This window comes from Macrosteles quadrilineatus, unplaced genomic scaffold (genome assembly GCF_028750875.1).
Source record: "Macrosteles quadrilineatus isolate MER2022 unplaced genomic scaffold, UCM_ALF_1.0 Scaffold_2__2_contigs__length_208266976, whole genome shotgun sequence".
Taxonomy (NCBI): domain Eukaryota; kingdom Metazoa; phylum Arthropoda; class Insecta; order Hemiptera; family Cicadellidae; genus Macrosteles; species Macrosteles quadrilineatus.
The window spans coordinates 27,487,782-27,508,193 of record NW_026542595.1 but is presented as its reverse complement, the minus strand read 5'-3'; the positions used below and the strand labels follow the sequence as shown (position 1 = coordinate 27,508,193).

Below are 20,412 nucleotides of genomic sequence, written 5' to 3'. Positions count from 1 at the left end.
TAATCAACCATATTTTGTAAAGTACGCAATAGTCATATTAATATTTTATACTAATTTTTACCCATTTTATGAATTAACATTTTAATATTTTGATAGCACTACAACTATTACTCTGATATCAACTAAGTGGGATGAATAATTGTCGTAAACCTTGAAAGTAACCGTCGATTGCGATGGGTTTCACTGATTTTTTATAAATAAAACTAACTATACTTAGTTTTCAAACTATACTATACCATACTTAATTAGTCACCAACATGAACTAGAAACAGCCTTCCAAATTTACAATGGGATGTCAAGTACCGTATAGTTAGTTAGTGTGGTGGTGCCATCAAAATACTAAAATGTTAACTATTAAATGGGTAAAAAATGAGGATAAAATATTAATATGACTATTGCGTACTTTACATAATATGGTAGATTACCTCACTGCATACAATATTTTCGGTGCTTGGTACGAATTAATATTACTTAAATAACAGGCTCCATCTCCTTTTGAAAACCCATTTGGTTAATATTCTAATCGTGACGAATAATCGCCATCTTTTTAGTAAACACAACCAAAATTTGTATATTCAAATTTGTAAATTGTAAATTTAAAACTCCTATGCTATTCTTATGAATTAGTTAACTGTTGTAGTTTGCTTGTTAATAGATATATTATGATCAAACTTGGAAAATTAGCTATTAGCGAATTTCCCTATAGGGAAGTAGCTATTACCGTAGGTCTCATGGTAAGACCTAGGCCTGGGACCGATTTACTTTTTCATTTTGATGTCCCCAGAGGCCAAAAACACCATTCGTTCAAATTTGTATATATCTATATATAGAGATTTATATATATATGTGTCCATCCGCACGATAACTTGAGTAATTTTTGTCTTATTTTGATAAAATTTGGTTTGAAGGTGTAAGGCAGGATAAACTTGAATGAGTTCGGGAACCAGCATGATCGGACTATGGGAACGGGGGTTTATGGGGGGTTTTATGGGGTAAAAATAGGTTTTCCCATTTTTGACCCTAAAAACACAAAATTTCACAATTTCTTTCTAAACCATTTTGTAGAGTTAAAAAACAAAGGTTTGCTGTGGCGGAGTTGTTTTACTCATTAAATAAGCTTACATTTTAAGATTTTATAGTATCACACTATTTAACTAAATGGGATAAATTATCATAATCCTTTAAAAGTAACGGTCAATTTCCATGTGTTTCACCTACTTTTGATAAATAGAAAAAACTAAATATACTTGATCATAAATAACTCAAAAGCCGTTGGGTTTTGAGAAAGATGATAAATACAAAAAATGTGTATTTTTAGATGGACTAAATTTTGTATATTTAGCTTTTTCCTGTATCTCTAATAATAAAGTCACTATAGCGAAAAATACAGAAATATGCCGCCATTTTCCAACATGGCGGCCGTAGCACAGCTTCAATTTTAGGGGACTTTTAGTATGTTCAAAAGGAAGGTACACCCAACATCTGTACCAAATTCCCCGGTTGTGCTAATTTTTTTTTGGGTCAAAACATATTTTTATTGTACTAAATGATTATATTATTTCTCTTAAATGATCATATGTGCTTGGCTGTTTATTTTAAATTCTTAAAAACAAAACATCTGAATGCACTCTTCTGGGCTTTTAGTTGTTTAATAACAACTGTGAAGAGAAAACCCAGTCTCCGACTGTTACCCTGTTACCTCGGATGACTCTCAAAGTATTTCTGTACAAAAATATTTGAATTCCCTCCCATCATGACCTTGTCCATGTCTACAATTAATTAATTATCTAAAACTAATTACACCCATTCTAACTGGCTGGGTAGCTGAGTGGTTATAGTACTCGCCTAGTAATCAAAAGATCGCCGGTTCGATCCTGAGAAAAGTCAGTAGCTTTTTGATGGTTCGAAACTGGACCCAGCTGTTCCTGATCATTGGGCTTTAAATAAATGATCCTGACTAATGAAACCACTGATCTTAGTCAGTCTGATCTACACAGGTCATCACACACCATTCTACACTCATCCTTCACTCATATTTGGGTTAAAATACGCACCTAGATGGCGTCCCCATCTCAATAAATGATAATTGATACACTCATAGTGGGTGCATATCCAACTCACTTAATTCCCCTAGTGTATCTTGAGTTTAAGATGTACAGTAGACCTAAATATTTGTTTTGATGCTCCATGAATCGAGGAAGTAGGTTTTTAAGTAACTTGTGTCCGTGTGTCAAAATGTAGATGGTAGTCTAATTTTCATAAAATTTTGACTTTGTAAACGAAACAGTGACATGTAAATTAAAATACATAAAAGACAAAATGGTAACATCCCGATCTCTGAAAAAATGTGTGTGCGTGCTTCAATGATAACAAAAATACAAGGTAAAAAAAGTTTGATCTCAGTCTTAGGATTGAAAAAGCATTTGTCATTTTCTATTGCTGCTTATTAACAAATTAATGTAAGCTGCTTTATTTTGAGTCATCTAATCAAGCAAGCACAACAGTTTTGCATTTTTTAGTAAGTAGTTATTTTGTAAACTAAATATTGGTTGCTACTTAATAAGAAATTAAAAAAAATACTTACTTCCTGAATAAAGTAGGCATTTTTATTTTTATCCAATTTCACTACTTACTTTTGTTAACTTTCCTTGTAAATAACACAAATTTAAATCAACTTTAAAAACGGTTTCTACAATATTTGAATGTGTTCTACAATACAATTATAATACTTACAACTTTAAATTACAAATTTTCTTGGAGCTTCAAATTGAGGTTGAAAAAGAATGTTACAAAATTAGTTCTCACAATTCTTTATTGATACAACTGTAAAGTGTTATATCTTGAATGACTAGACTAATAAAAGGTTATATTAAAAAATTCATGAACAATTGAGAATTTCAAGCTAGTTTAATTAGTCAGATATGTCCATCCAAAACGCTTTATCCTCATACAAGTTAATCTATTAGGAGTTATTTTAATAACATGTTAAAATCATGTGAAAATAGTTGACTAACAAACAAAAAGCAAAGAATAACAACTTATTAAAAAAATAAATATACCCTAAGCTATTGCTAATTAATCAAAATAGTATAGTGTAGTATTGAATACTATCTGTGAGATTTATACTAACATAAATAGTGTCAACAGAAGTAATGTCTACCCTATAATAATAATAACAATAAATTATTGAACTTATTTCTTGGAAGCTAATGTGAACTTAAATAGTAAACACAATATTATTAAATAGCTTCTTCCCTATATGGGAAATTTTCTAAAACACTCTTTAATAAAAAAACATCATCCTATCGAGTTTACATTTACTGTCAATATATTTCATGAATAACTGCTAACGTCTAACTTTTTATGTGTGGTAAAATGCATTATTTTTATGTTTCATGATTATTTACTATTAAGTTGACACAAAAAAGTAATTTTTTTGATTAAATACATAACTCATTTTAACATCACTTTCTTTAAGATTTATGACATTCTACTATTTTTGTTCACAAAATAAAATAAAAAACAACATAATATTAAACTTGAAATTTATGACGACAATGGAAGCACATTGTTGTGATTACAAAAATACCACTTCTAGTTTTTTTTTACTATAATGGGATTACAGTATTTACAAAACAATAACTCTTATATCTTTGGTTTGCTAGAACTTTACATTGACTCTACATAGCCTACTGTGAGGTGCTGAGGTTTGTCCTGAATATTGTACAAAACTACACTGAGAACATATGAAAAGATTCAATTACCCTGACTCTTAAGGCAACTTTTCTACAGCTTGCGCAAAAGTTTAACATCTTATTAATTTACAAGTCCTTTTTACAATGGTCCTTTATGTTAGTTCCTTTATTTGTAAAGCTTAGCTGGTAAATTGCAAGGAACTAGCATGTTTTGGTACATATTGTGATTGTTACTTGTAGCTATTATACAGGCAATCTATATTTTTATACTCTAAGATTGAGTGTGCGTTAACTCTCAAAAAGAAGATAATTTACAAATGGTTGCCGGTTAGTTACCAATGTTCCTCAGCATTGTTCAATGATGCCAACCATTTGTTCAGGTACTGGATAGCACCCATGCTAAACTCTTTGGTGTCTGTTTTGTTGTCATCTTTTTTTCTTTATTTTGCAATCGCTTTCTGTTTCTGAAACATACACGACAAAATCAAACATTTGATCAATATTAGAAGTAGAAAAGCCAAAAAGTATTATTGTAGCTAATTTGTGAAGTTTGCATCTACCCATTAAAAACCAATTCCAAAACATGGAACTGATTCATTATTTGGTATACAAGCCAAACCAAAATGAGTTCTTAAATTCTCATCCGACTCTTATTTTTATATATTTTTTCAGAACTTAAGGAATTTAATCGTCATCTTAAGTAAATAATTAATTTAATATAATTTAAATGAATAAATGACAAATTTTGAAGAATAAATTAGCTGCTCAGCCACACTATTTTGAATGTTAAATTTTTACTGGTATATTTGTATTTTTAGAGCATGGTAACAAAATTTAAGGATAACCTATCATTTGCCACTAAAACAGGCAACAGCAGATACAGTGTCCAAGACATTTTTAAAAGTTAAAACTAGTAGATGAGTAGATGATTGTTAGTTTTAGCCTATATGTCAATTATAGGTGATTTATGTTAGTTATTTAGGCACTTTGGTATTATCCGGAGGCCACCCTTATACAGCGCGCTGCGGCGGTTATAATAGGTTGGGTTATCATAAATATGTTTGTAGGACTTTCCTTGTTTCGTTATGAATCGAACGATACCAGATGAGTCATACTTTCGCCCACCAAATCCCCTCCAAGTAGGCCAAGGTCAGGTTGTTGACCTTGGTCATCACCTGTCACTGTCTGTTTCTGGGGTATTTCGCGGGCAAAAGTATGACTCATCTGGTATCGTTAGATTCATAATGAAACAAGGAAAGGCCTACAAACATATTTATGATAGATCCTAACATAACGGATAATACCAAGGTACCGTTATTTATGAATGTTAATTCAAAGTAATAGGAAATGTCAGTTGAATGAATATCCGGGGATAAAATGTATCTACCTCATCTAATATCATACAAAAAATTGTCTGTATAGTTGTTTGTTAATACTATGAATTGCATTGGAGACAATAATAATATCTTTTAATTATTGCATACTTCTCATAATTGATCAAAACTTCTTTGTTTATTTAAACAAAAGTTTTATACAAATGATTTATCTGTGGCAGAAATAACTGTCACTCCCAGGCACCTGTTGGATGATTGTGAGGCAGCTGGGTGAAAGGTAACAATTAGAGATTTCCCTCTACAGTGGAACCTCAATTAACCCCCCCCCCCCCCACCCAGTACTTTGATTTTATTTCACTGGATGAACGTTGAACAAGAACAACCTACAAAAATAAAAGTTCTATATTAATCTTGTATGAATTAATTTAAACTAGAGGTCGTCCAGTGGTCGAAAACTCGACCATAAATATGTACAATTGGATTTTTAGCTAGAAGCGGTTGAGGTGTAGTGGAAGGTGGAATATCTTTGCGGATGAACATTTTTGGCTGTGAGTGCGATCCATAGTAGTACGGTAATATAGATAGTATAATAATAATAATAGATAGTAGTAACATCGATGGTGTTAGCATTGACTATTGGATACAGAAAAAGACATCCCATTTATATGGATCAGCTGTCACCAATTTTTTACTAACAAAGAATGTAATTGTGTGAGCCAGTCACAGAATGTGCTAGTGTCTAAAATTCTATTTTCTACCTTATTTTTGTTACTTACATAGTTGATGGGTCATTACAGTTGCTATAGCTCATAATAAGTCGGTCCATCAGTTTGACTTGGTAAAAACCATCGTGTATTCGTCAGAAATCAGTAATTTAGATCAGCGCAATCTGTTGGTGGCTCACATCAACTAAGACAAATTTGATAAAAAAAAACCTGGCTACAACTTTAACATGGGGATGGAATGTCTTTGGTGTAGGTTATATACATCGATGGTGCGATCATGTGTTTTATGTTCCCATGTCAATTTTTAAGGTCAAATCAAAACAAACAAACCGGCATGTTGTCAATTAGGGACAATGTTGTATTACTTACGAAAGAAATTTCATCTAAGATCAAATAAATTAATTTATTATGTCATTGTCTGATTTATTAGAAAACATTCAGTATTTAGGCTACTGCATTTTATAAACCAAACTGGAATCTTGCTTCCTTGGCCTATCGTAAGTTATAACGTTTTCAGAATCGTAAATCATCATTATGTCCCAACAGTTTATCATGTGTATCCCAGTCACGGCAACTACATTATTCTATAATGATCAAAATTAATTTTGCAATTATTCTATAATGATCAAAATTAATTTTGCAAGAAGATTCAATATTTTAATATCTGCTCATGTTAAATTAATTATTTTCAAAGCAACCCTCACTTAATTTGAGGCAATAATTTAATTAATTTAATTTTTTAATTTGAAGGTGAGTCGGTGGCTCAGTCGGTAGCGTCGCGGACTTCGGGCTCAAGACAGCGATGTTGTGGGTTCGGATCCTGGTCGCTGCCACTAAAATTTATCAGTACAGATCACCTTTGTACTGTACCAGCTCACTCCTTGCTTTGCTGTAAACGTTCCATGCACGGGCGCTTAGTCTATGTAGACGGGCAAATGCAAGGTTAAAAGAGGCCGCCAACCTCTTAAAAAAAAAAATAAATAAATAAAATAAAATAATTAAATAACAATTTATTCATTAGTTGATTTGGAATTAGTAATCATGTCTCTATTTCACAGTAAATATTCTCTAATGACAAAGTGATTTTATTGAAGTAGAGTAGGCCTAAGTATATTTTATTAACTATTGTCAAATTCCAAGAATATATTATGCCAGTTTGTTTGTTTTGATTTAGCCTAAAAATTAATGAACACATGATAGCACTAAAAAGGTTCATCTTCAATCAAAGGTATTAGCAAATTTTGCGTAGCATATGTAATCTTTGGTATTAGGTATTCCACCACAGCTTAACCGCTTCTAGCTAAAAAATCCAATTGCACTGTACAGACTTCTTTATTTTTCACCCCATACTGTAAATAAAACATGTGATTAGAGTTTCTTACATTTGTTTTGATTTTCTTTTTGCATATTTCGTTGTTATTTCGTCACCAGCATGGCAACCCATAAAGCCCATTTTTTTTTAAATTTCAAATTAATTTTTTGTACTTATCTTTGAGCCTATTTTAATTTATAAAGAGATTCTGCACACCTACAGGAAAATAGCTTTCTAACGGTATGCGTAGAATTTCCCTACGATGCACACAAGCTGAGAAAAAAGGTTTTAAAGAAACATACTTGCCTATTAATATATAGATAGATATTAATATTTATTATTCACTTGTTTAGGGTTTAATTTCTTCCGAAACGTGTTAAATCAACTTGCTGTACAGGTTATAACTGGATTACTGTTATCTGTCTATTTGCTTAACTGTCACACTCCCAGTCCCAAGGGGTGACGATTAATAGAGGTTATACTGTACTAGAATTCCACCAGACTCTAAATATCCATTAAGGAATTAAGAGTTGTTGTAGGGGATGCGATAGGCAAGGGCTGGCCACGTGGTCGGGACACGATAGCTCTGATAAGCCGCTATGTACTCTTTCCCAGGACATACCTCATACTATCCTTTCGACGTAGTTGCCAGGGAAGGTGCCCAAGTAGCCGGTGCGCTGGCTAGAGCCAACATACCAGCCGTCGTCACACTTCTCCATCACGTACACCGTCTCCCCCTCCACCAACTCCAGCTCATCCTCGTTCTGTGGCTTGTAGTTGTACAAGACACGATACCTACGACAGACACGTTCTTAACATACTTACATAACAGACACACACATTCTTAATTACATAACACTTAACTAAAATGTTGACATCTTAGTTCTGATTCTGATTCTGCATTAAAACGAAAGATTTCCTCATTAATTACTACCATTGATTGAATTTATTTCATAACATAAATTTTCCTTATCGGGTTTATTTATAGCAGTATTGCCTTTTCAAATTTGTCCTATACAAATATTTGTCAGTAAAGTGAAAGGTTTTGGACTGTAAAATTCAAATTACAATTTATGTATATGACACTATTGTATTTCTTAAAGAAACCTGAGTAAAATGGATTGATTTTATTTTACTTATTTGTAAAGAGGTTTTCAGCCTCTTTTTACAGCCTCTTTTTTTTAGTTTATCTGTTCACATGGGCCACAAAGACCTGAGGTTGAAACGTATTGAGCAAAGCTAAGAAAAGCTGATACAGAAGAAAAACTGACAAACTGTCAAATTGGTTTTACAATCTGTTGCACTACCCACTGACACTCACTATTGCACTCTACTCGTACACTACTCACTGTTGCACACTACTGTGTACTCACTGCACATTACTGACTTAGAGATGACTATTTAAGTTTTACTAGGTCTAATGTAACAGAACTTGACAAATCATATTCTGTATGACACATTATGATAAATTCAAAAAAGCCGTGGCATAGAGAAATTTGATTTAGTAAAGCACTACAAATTAGATTGCTTGACTGTTGATGTATGAAATGCCGGGATGTAGTTCATATGATACTTACGGCACAGGATCATTCTGAGTGTCGATGTGCAGCGTTTGGTTGACTGGGGGCTGCTTCAGCTCTGTAGCTTTCTGTCTTGGCTGAAAGTGACATAAGCTGTTAAGAAGCTTCAAGTCATTATTTTTTAAAGGTTTAGATACCAAAATGTTAGCAAAAGAAATACTACTTCAGCAAAAAATAGTTTTTTGGGTTAGTTGTTTTTAAAGCATAAATTGGATTTTAGTCTAAATCTTTTCTTAGGTTAAGTTTAAGTATTCCATTAATCCATAAGGACAACAATATGCTCTTGTAAAACTAAACCAATATGCAAATTTTAATTCTATCACAAATACACTGTACCCCTACACACAAAAAAGGAAAACCTGATAAGTTCTTCAACGATATAACAGTGAGCTATAATGTAGTATTTGAATGCTATGTGTGTAATTGTAACTGACCAGAGAGGTGTAGCTGACGGGGCGTGGCGGGGTGTAGTGGTGTTGAGACATGACGGAGCCCATGTGTAGACTGTGTGCAGCGGGGGAGGCAACGGGCTTGGTGGGGGTGTTGACTCTCACAGGGCTCACTGTAAAACAACACAATGCAAATATTGATAGAATGTCTCATTGCCATGTTAAGGCTGTTGCTAGTTTTAGTATACAAAAGAATTTAGTTGAATAAATTTAATAAAATTGAATAAATTTGAATAAATATGGGCCATCTACAATTAAAAGTGCGAAGCTCTTAATTTTTAGTTCACCAACTTTTAAACCAAGCCTAACTTATTGTGGAAATTATAGTAAACTTAAGCATATTTTATGTTGTATTAACTGTAGAGCGGTGCACTAAAGGAAAGGCTCATTTGACTATGTCGTATTTCAATACTAAATTGCCTATACTGTAGCTGCTTCAATACATAGGATGTATAATTTACTATCACAAATACAATTATTACATACTGGTATACCCGTTGCTCGAAATCAAGCAGTTTTATGACAGTGAATTTGAAATAAACAACCCTCGCAACAATTTAAGATTAATTCATTAGATTCGACTTATTAAATAGGCTACTAAGTAACTTCTGGAAGTACTCACTCTGTTAATAAATGCTCTTCATAAACAATATTTATTGTAAATATTTCATATTTTTTGGGGAGATGACCTTATTTATTTGTGTTTCATAAAATAGTTTAAGTAAAACAACTATTAAGCAACAATATTAAACAAATAGCATACACAGACCCCAACAGCACCTCCTCCATGAGGATCAAAACAGGGACTAGCGATTGCAAATCGTAATGGAGGTTTTGGTATAAATTGTCGTAGCGTCTGAACGATCGCGCCTTATTCAAACCTATTTGGACACACTTGTGCAATTCAGATCGAAAAAATAATTGAAGCATGTAAACGTATCTTAAAAATTTCACACGAATTCAGTACAATTTATCAATCCCTCTGATATGTTTAGATTTCTTATCAACACTACCACTGAATTTTCTTTTTCTATTTGCCGGTGTTGGTGCAATATTGGTACAAACTATTTAATATTCTGTTGGATATTTGTTCTTTTCCTATTTATCGTCTGATATTATATAAATACTTGAATGTACTTTCTCGAGTACTTGTTCCCTTCCTCGACCAAGATGGTCTACTACGTCTTGGAGGCAGACTTCGTCATGCCGATCTGGTACAAGACATCTGTCATCCATATCTTCTACCAAAGCATCATCACATAGTTGACATTTATATCAACTATATTCACTGTAATCACCTGCATTCTGGTGTGCACTTAAGCATGTCGCTGCTCTCTCGACATGTGTGGATCTTGTCTGCAAGAAGTGTAGTTCGTTCTTGTATTTTCAATAGTCTGCTATTGCAGTTCTATTCCTTAACGTTTCATTTCTCTAATACAATCATGTTGATACTTACTTGCCCTTTCTCCAGGTTCAACCAGAACTTCAACATAAGATACAGGAAATATTCCCTTTCTGGTACCAATTCTTCCTTCAAACCAGTTGTTGTCCACTCTTCTTGTTAAAACTATCAGTTCTCCTGAAACACATTTACACAGTTAAAGTCCTTTTTGTGTTCCAGTAAGTTAAATTTATGAAGGAAGTATCTGTGTTATACTAGGGACCTGTCCTTTCACTTGATTTGATTATTTCCTTGGGACAATTAGTATGGAATCCATTAAATAAAACTGTAAATCAATACATACTATACATTTTGAGCACAGTTATAAAAAATAGAGTAGGCCAACCTCAAATTAGTAAAAATTGAAATCCTTTTTTCAAAGTTTTGGTTTTCAACTAAATTATAAATGGTTTCTTTTTACAACAAAATGTTTGCTTAATTTTTAGTTTAGTTCGGTGAACCCCTTTTTGTATTGTATGGTTTCCCACCAAATGATGATTTGTGTCTAATTCTGGTAACAATCTGTTAATTCAATTGGATGAAAATAAAATACCTTTAACTAAAGGCAGCTCCAGATGTGTTTGCGCCTGAAAGTTGAACTTTGCTCTTGCCTGTCCCTCAGTAGGTCTCTTAGGAACAGTTCGTATACCATCATAGGGGATAATCTGAAATGTGCAATTAACATTAGGTGATACTACACTTATCCTATACCTTTCTTACACTTGCAGTCAATTTAATGTTTGAATAACTTCTTGATCAGCATCGAACGTGTTATTAAATTACCTGAAAAAACAAAAAAAGATATACGTCTAATAACACTAGTAACAATATGTTTACACTTATACTGTTGACGATCCGTATTCCATAAATCCCAGGCCCCCCCCCCCCCCCCCCCCGGTAACCCCCCAGAATATAGGTCTAGGACCGCACTTGATTGTGAAGCACATGTACAGCAGTGTTTTATATTTTTTACTGAAGATCAAGTTTAAGTGATATATTACCTCAACGTAGTTGATTGGGAAGAGTCCAATCATTGCGTTGTGTTCTCCTTCATACCAGTTCTTGTCAATCTGCCTTCGAACATAGATAATATCCCCTCGTCGGAAAGTCAACTCTCTATAAGAAAGTAAAAGCAAATTATAAATAATAAATTGGCAAGAATAAAATCTAGGGCTAAAACAGGCTAATCTACTTATCACTCACTGGATGTTATCTTGTTTTATGATCAGAATACAGTTGGTATTTTATTTTTTGATAGGAAAATAATACCAAAATATGATCTTTGTTCCAAATATATTTTTATTGTTATTTTGACACCCCCTTCCGAAACATAAAAAGTCTATTATGTTTTAAATCTATATTTTTGATACGCTAGGTATATTTTTGTCATAATTGTTTTGGAGCGGTGGTGCTACCAATCACCATGTCCAAGGTGTCGTTAAAAAGGTCTTAGCATGTAGTTTTGCCATCAAACAAAAAAACTTCGTAATTCCATCAGGACTCTGCCCCAGTGGCCTTCAAAGTTCCCATGTTATTCTTAGGGAGAAAATGTTTGTTTACATTTGATGGGATGAATACTTTGAAATTGACGCTAATATTTGAAACAGCTGGTTATACTAAAATTTGAGACTTGTGCTATAAGGATTTATTAGATTAGTTTAAAAGATTGATGCAAAAGATTCACTGTTTTAAACCAGTTATTATTTGCACAAAATCAAAATATAATTAAAAAAAACAAAAAAACAACACAATGGAGACTATAAGATGCCGACCAGGACGGCCAATAGGAGGAGGCCGACGAACTTAAACTGGTAGACGCGAACGAAATGCAAATAATACTATTGTCGTTGATAGCCAAATACAGCAAGCACACTTCCATGTTGGGTTTAAATCGGAGAGAACAGGAAGAAGTCTTGGATAGGAAAAATCTGGAGACGAGAAAATTAAACTTGATGAGAGACAAGGAAACAACTAACTGAGACGTTTAGGGAAGTAGATAGAGAAATAGGAAGAGAAAAAGAGAAAAAATAACTAAGAAAGAAAAGAATGAAAAGTTCCCAATGAAGGTGAGAGGAAAGGTTAGAGTGAATCCCAATGATCCCTATCACTAGGGCAGAAGGAGGAAGGGAGCCATGCCCTTAGGGTTTTGGACACATATTGTGTCTGGATGAGGATTGAAAGTGGCCAAAGCCTGGGAAGAAAGTAGATCATTCACAGGAAATCGGTGTGGTAAATAAGTCGAGGCTTCAGAGGTGGTGATGGGAACGAGAGGCTTTGGTTTATCATTTAGGCTATCATTGATTTAACAAAAGAGAATCGTTTATTGACTTTCACTAAAAAACTGCAAAAACAGCACGTTAACTGCAAACTTAATTAGGCCTTTAACCATCTCCACCTTTAACAACAAAACCAAGAAACCAGAAAAGGTCAAATAAAAAAGATCAATAAAAATGTTTCTTCTCCTATGTCTATATTGAGCACGATTACGTGCGCCAGGTTCGCTAGTTTGGTTTAAATTCATCAATCGAGAAACAAAAACAGGTTTTCCCTAAAATGACTATTATTTTTGTCAGAATCAAATATATTTACCTATTTGGTAAGGTCCATACTTTTAGTTGTGTAACATACAAAACCCTTTTCCCCCCTTACTTTGATTTACCTTTCCTTCAGTACTAAAACATGCCTATCTAAATACTATACAGAGGTTTCCATCATGATCACAAACAACAGTTCTTGGTGAAGCTGTCGGGCTCCAGACCTTTACTAATTTCAAAGTTTAAATAAAAAAAAAACAAAAAAAAACAATTCTCTGCAACAAGAAATTGCATAGATTTTTTTGAAAAAGCTGTAAAATATCTTGAAAATTGGCAAACTGTAAAAAGATCTCACATCAATAGGCTGCAAATTGTACTCAAATTGTAATTGTGTTATAACTGTTTAAGCTCAATCTGATGGTCATGAAAATGTTTTATCGGGCAACTACTAAGATGCTATTGTCATGTTTATTCCAAGCAAGAGCACAGTTTTTTTGTAGCTTTCCTCATATCTAAAGGTCTTTCAGAGATAATTTTTTTAAATTCATCATTCAAAACACTTAAAAAAATAAATGTTGAAAATTGTAATCGGTCTGATATCCAGCATTTTACTGTTTACTCTTCAAAGTCCTTGCTCTTAAACAGAGGTTTAAAATACCTTAAAGACTGGCCAACAAAGTTGTAGAGTGCGCGAGCCACCAGCTTGGGCTCAGGTGTGCGGTCTCGAGGCCGTCCAGGACTGCTGTCATCCACAAAGTCATCATAACGATTCAGAGGAATCGGGGACTTTTGTGAAGGTCTAAAATACAAGAATATCAATGAATAAATTCCTTTACAAAACTAATAAAAAAAAAACAAAAAAAAAAAAAACTGAAAACCAAGTAGTGCTCAGTTTGAATTAAAGAAAACAAAGATAATAAAAACAATTTAAAATTAATGATAATCAATTAATGTTTATGTGTGTTCTATGGAAAGTATTTACGGTTAAAACAGCTAGAGTGAAGCGACAAAGGATTAGATTTTTAAAGAACCTTATATTTAGAGTCAGGTCGTTAAATTTAATTCATTCCAATAAGGGAGCAAGCTAGTCTAGTGGTAGAGCATGGGACTTTGGTCCCAGAGGTTGCAGGTGATTTTATCTAAGTGATAATGCCGCAACCCCTAGCTCTAGGTCTAGCCTTAAGTAATGTGAAAAACAATTACGGGCTAGAGCATTAAATTGTGCTAAGCTCTACATTTTCTGAGTAGGCTAAATTTTGAAAGATTATATTATTAAAAAGCCTATTCTATATTGTATTTAATAAAGATAGTCCAAAGATAGTTCCTGATAGAAAGTTGTCTAATACACTTAAAGTTTAGGTATTTGGAAACTGCGATCCTGTATGGTTCTTGCTCCATTAGCATTTAAATTTTTGAAAGTAGAAAATTCCCACTCGTACCTTACCATAACGTTAAGGAAACTAAATAAGAAACTTCTAACAGTGACTTCTTTTGGATACTGAAGTAGATATCTCACTTTTATTACAGAGCAGATCTAGCAAATTTAATATTTGTATGATATTAGAGTCACAAATGTAGGTCAAATTTTTTCCCCATCTTTAGCCTAGTATAGTTTGCTATTTGAGCAGTCGGTAAAATGGCACCCGGTGACCTATACCTGCCATTCAACTGCAAAAATAAACTTTTATTTTTTTAGTATAGGACGCCATTTTCAAGCAGTCAAGAAAATGGCGGGCGGCGACCTATACTCGCCATTCACCGCAAAGGGTTAATTTATAATGAGTAAACATTAGTTTACCACTTCCATTAGTGTTATGTTATGATGGGGATGGAGTACATCGTTAAATAAATACCCACTTACAGCAGGCTGTACTGCTGACAAAATCAGATTATAGTGTAATCATATTGATGTAAAATAGAAGATGCTATAAAGTAAAATGAGTTATCTTTTAAATTTGGCTTTGCCCTGGAAAGTTTATGGCATATTTAGCAGAAGCTGAATACTCTGTTGGTGGCTCACTAAGTGTTTATAAGTCTTAAACTAAGTTCATTTTCATTCTAATACTGGCTATAACCTCAAAATGGGAATGTCTTGTCTAGTTTTATCCATTGTCAAAGATACATTACTATTGTTTGAGTACATATTAGAAGTATTTACATGAAGTTGTCGGTGTGGCGCCGACTGTACATGTCCTGCAGTTCCTGTAGGTACTTGCGCCGTCGCTCCTCCTGGTAGATGCGCCGCATGGCCTCCGCTTGGCGCCGCTGCAGCTCCTCTTCAGGCCAGGCCTCCTTCTCCTCCGACCGCACGGGACTGCGGTAGTGGATTGTCACCTCAGACTCCACATAACGGTGCGGTGACTCTGCACATACACAGTACAACTAAATAACGAACATTTCAAACCCCATTTGTGTTGCTATATAACGTCCACCTTTTATTAATTAATTGATAGTTCAAAAAGAAAGATAACTGGGTCTAGAAACAATCTCACTCGGGATCAAGCCAGCGTAACCTTGAGAAGAAGGATCTTCATCTGAAGAAGAATCACCACAACCTATATTGTCTATCCAAACAATTTGTGACGGAAGAAAAATATAACAATGCTTCACTTTTAAAAACCTCATAAAATAGTTATTAGTGGATGATTAATTAACAATTACTCTTTCAACTTTGCATTTCACAACAAAATAAAAGTAAGTGCAATACAGTTAACCTTCCAGAGGTCGCATCACGGAAGTAACCTCCAGGGATGTTTTATTTTTTGCAATTATATTACTGTATTTTGAGTGGTGTCGGCAGTGTGAGTGTCACTGCACCTCATTCCTAGAATCAAGTGAAGGCCAAACTCACCTCTACTATTTTATATTTGTTAGTTTTGTTCAGTTTTGTAAGAGGCTGGAAGTAGCTTCCGTGTGCGCTCTGCCGATTCTTGTGCAGCCTGGAGGCAACTTCCGTGTGCGACCTCTAGTTTAGTGTGTGCGTTGATTATTGCGTGTAAATAATTACTGTAAATAATTATTTTTTTACGATTCATGACATTATTTAGTAAATATATAGTTTTTACAAGATGAGTAAAGAAGGTAAATTCAAAATTGCAAACACTCTTAGCCAGTGCTGAAAGTGAGATTCACGGACGACGTATGTACAGAGTCATTAGTATTAAGATACCCATTATGTTAAATTACTTAAAACATCAGGTATTGTGAATTTCATCACTTTAACCACATTGTAGGACATTTTGGTAAAATTAACTTCTTGAATATATTCTTGTAAAAGATTTCTTCATGTACTTTTATGTTAGAACATATAATAAAATAATAGTTTAATTTTATATTTATAAAATCTAATTAAGTTTTTTTTAAATTAGGATTTCACTAAACACATTTTGATGTTTAAAATTAAAAATAAAACTTAATTTGTGCACTAAAATTTACTTCATAAATGTTTGTTTTTATTGACCTGGAAGTAACCTCCAGGTGCGCCCTCTCCTGTTTTGAAAACCAATGCACCCTCTGAAAGGTTAAATCATAGATTAAACATACTCCTTTAGGGAGTATGTTTAATCTATGGTTAAACCCATAGTTGCAGTATGGTCAAACAAGTAAAGTGTTGGATATTCAGATGAGTGTATGCAAAGGAAAGAGAAATAGAAATCAAAGATCAAAAAGTGATAAATTCTTTTAATCAGGTCAATTAAATATAACTAACATTCATAAGTAGCAATTGGAGTGCAACGATGGCACCAGTTAGCTACTTGCTGCGGAATGTACGACAACAGGCCTGTTTTTTAACCCGTTTTGACTACGTGTGTGTTTTGTATGAAAATGTTTTTGTGTTATTACAACGCATTTTGGCTGAACAGTCTGATGGGACAGTGATGCTGAAACATTTGTTACAATTTAGCGAAGATAATATTGCAATTTAGCTATAGAACCTCAGGGGCTAGAAAACATGGATATTAAGAATATTCGTCATGTGTGTTGTTTTTAAATAGGGATAGGTATATTAAATGTTAAAAATTGTGAATTCTATTTTATCAATGCCACATCCTGAAATAGCATAAAGATGAAATAACTGTCTAAGTTTGACAATGTATTTTGTGTTCTACTGCTGTAAGTTGCAAAGCCTCAATTTGACTTTTGAGCCACTATTTTGACAGATATCATTTTGTTAAGAAGATCAAGCTCTAAAATATTTTAATATTTTAACCAATAACATCAAATCCTCTTAAAATAAAATGGTAATATATAATACTATGGGGATATCATACATCAGCACTCCTGTTTGGTTCACTGATTCAGTCCCTAGCTCTGTACACATTCAAACAACTTATACAGACAGGCTTTATACTTTTTGGTTCAGGATACAAGATTCAGATTCAGGAACTAGTTTTGTGGCTGCACCTGATGGTATCAAGCATGTCTATTGTCTATAGCCTACTATTCCGCCTAAGTCTAACACAATTAAGCTCTCAATAGCCATGAACACTATTATGTACTGCAGAAGAATAGCTAATTGTATATACATTTCCTATGTTCATTCATATTTTAAGATTTTTTTGTTAAAACTTTTTACAATTTGTAATGTTTTTTAAATTTTGTTTCCAACCTATATGAAGGGTGCTAAAATCTGTGATGAATTAATAATACTGTAGAAAGGTATCAAAATATACATAAATTACAGGTCCAATAATAAAATAAGTACATAAAATAGCCTGTCACGAGAATTGCATGATTTCAATCACTGTAACTATTTCTGTTAGATTAATTCAGAGGCAGAGTCAATTTTGAAGCCTGAAAGTAAATACACAAAAAGACTGATATGGTTAGTTTTGATAATACCAATATAAAACTAATTAACAAATTAAGATTACCCATTTTTAGAGAAAGAATGGATAGTGCATTCTAAATGTATTTAACTCGCATTGCTTTTATGATTATCTTTATAATTATTACGCTACATGAAACTTTGTCGGTTGAACTCCTCCGCCATTTCTTAACCGATTTTATTCATTGACGTCTCATTGGAAAGAGCGTGTCGCGTAGATTTGCAAACTGGCCTTACATTTTTGAAAAAGTCCCTTGGGCTCTGCCCCAGTGGCTTTGAAAGTTCCCATGTTATCCTTATGAAGAACACAATTGTTTACATTTTATCAGCTGTATATTTTAATTACTGTTATTTATTTTTCAATTCAATGAAACGCATTGAGTACATTTATTTACTATTTGAGTTTGTGTAAACATAACCCCCAAGACGGATCGTGTTAGTATGGTTGTATCTTAAATTTGCCTATTTATCGTTTTTTGTGTAGCTATGACGGATCGTGTTAGCATGATTGTAACTTAAATTTGTGCATTTATCGTTGTTTTGTGTAGCTATAATTTGTTATTTTTTTGTTATTTTATTCTTTTAAATGCCTCAGCCTCCGACGTGATGACAACGAAACATAGACAGAAGGCGTAATCGTGATAATGACCGCAGCTACAGAACAGTGGCGCGTAATAGGCTTAACTCATCGCAGTCAGCACCTGACCCTGGACAACCTCAACTATTAGCATTGACTTTATACACTACACATACATGTATGTGTAGAGATATAAAGTCAATGCTATTAGGTTACAAAAGCGCCCTACCCCAAAACGACTTTTCGTTCTCAATTGGCCCTCTATCAATGACCTGGCTGTGGCCTGTACAGCGAGGCATTTTGAGAAGGAGAAAACCGGCCGGAATGCTTTAGGTTTATCAATAACGAAGATAAACATGGTCTGAGTTACACACAGGTAATCTTTGAGTTGACTCTTTTAAACTCATTGTAAATATTCGTTTTGAAATAACTCCTGTACTACTTTGCAATTGCTCGAATTCGAGCAACATGTACACTAGTTACACTCAACAAGGGAAATAAATTTGTGTTAATCCAAAAATAACTCAACATAATTAATTGCATAATCATAGTTTAAATTTGGAAAAAATATTACTAACATATTGGGAATCTATGATATAGACACAAATTTAAACACTTAAAATAAATAGCTTAATGACAAAAAGTTTTAAGATTAAAAAAATATAACATTTTAATTCACGAAGGATTAATTTTTAGCCCATGTATTAGCTCAAGTATGTACAGCATTGATTTTGGATACTGAAGAATATTTTACGTGTAATGTCTGTAGCAAAATATTTCATTCACATAGAAACAGGAGAAAGGTTTAAAGGAGTGATGATAAAGTAGTTTTAAAGATAATATGTTCTGTAATTATAATCTTGGCCTCTGTTAAAAGCTACCAACCAACTTACATGTTAGGAAAACACAGGCTGGATACCGTGTGTTGAGTGTATATAGTTATAGCTAAAAAATACAAGATAATAAAATATGTAGCATAAACATCCGTTGGATTTTAGGCATTATTTTTCTAACATATGTCAAATAATAGTTAAAAATTAAAAAAGGTATAGACCCAAAATAAAATTTAGTATACATATTACGTTTTGTAGTGGATTTTTTTTAAATTTTATGATGCATTAAGGCCTACTGCATTACATAGAAAGTGAATATATATCAATACATCAATCAATATCAATTATTTAATATGGGGACGCCACTGTGCGTATTTTAACCCAAATATGAGTGAAGGATGAGTGGCGCGATCTTGTAGTCTTGTTAGTGACTAACGACGTATTCCTTAGACACAGCTGTTAATTAATAGCCCATACAGCTAATGGCAACTAAGGGACCTACAGTTTATAGTGGAATCCGAACCACATTTTTCCTTGTAATTAACGAACGTCTAATTAATTATCAGGATAGTACCGTACCTACTGCGGATAGTCGTAGTACTCACTAGTGCGGACGTTAATGAATAATGAATGAAAATAGAACTTAAGTTTGTTTGGAAAATGGATTAAAGATTATTTTATCTATTATTGTATATTAATAGGCAAGCATGTTTATTGAAAACCTTTTTTCTTCTCAGCTCTTTTGCATCACAGGGAAAATCTGCCCATACTGTTGGAAAGATATTTACGCCACACTACACTATTTTGACGAACTTCCCAATCAAGGATTTAGTCCAGAAAACAGCTGTTTGCCGCCAGCTTATTCAAATGGGGTTTCATTGCGTACTACTGTACTGTAATGAGTTTTACCGGACACCAATCAGCTGATTATACTGTATTTGTGGCAATGAGTGGTTATAAACAAAAACATGACCTCTCATGACTAGTGATTTTTAGTCCTTTAGTTGGTGGAAATATATAAGGATTTGTACAGATTTAGTAGTATGGCGTAAACTATCGTACGTAACTCGTCCAAAATGTGCGTACCGGACTCCTATGGTAATC

General features: G+C 33.4%; 1 protein-coding gene across 8 annotated transcripts in view; it reads right to left on the bottom strand.

The window, feature by feature from the left end:
• Positions 1–2,794: 2,794 nt before the first annotated feature.
• The window catches only part of LOC128986471 (uncharacterized), a 210,040-nt gene continuing 192,422 nt past the window's right edge, over positions 2,795–20,412 (bottom strand). For all 8 annotated transcript variants that reach the window (XM_054406860.1, XM_054406861.1, XM_054406863.1 and 5 more), the window contains 9 exons: positions 15,229–15,433; positions 13,729–13,869; positions 11,538–11,652; positions 11,090–11,201; positions 10,552–10,674; positions 9,081–9,208; positions 8,644–8,723; positions 7,689–7,861; positions 2,795–4,159 (listed from right to left, as the gene is read on the bottom strand). In XM_054406860.1, coding sequence (XP_054262835.1) covers positions 7,690–7,861; positions 8,644–8,723; positions 9,081–9,208; positions 10,552–10,674; positions 11,090–11,201; positions 11,538–11,652; positions 13,729–13,869; positions 15,229–15,433 — 1,076 coding nt within the window. In that variant the 3' untranslated portion in view covers positions 2,795–4,159; position 7,689. The remainder of the gene's footprint in view (positions 4,160–7,688; positions 7,862–8,643; positions 8,724–9,080; positions 9,209–10,551; positions 10,675–11,089; positions 11,202–11,537; positions 11,653–13,728; positions 13,870–15,228; positions 15,434–20,412) is intronic.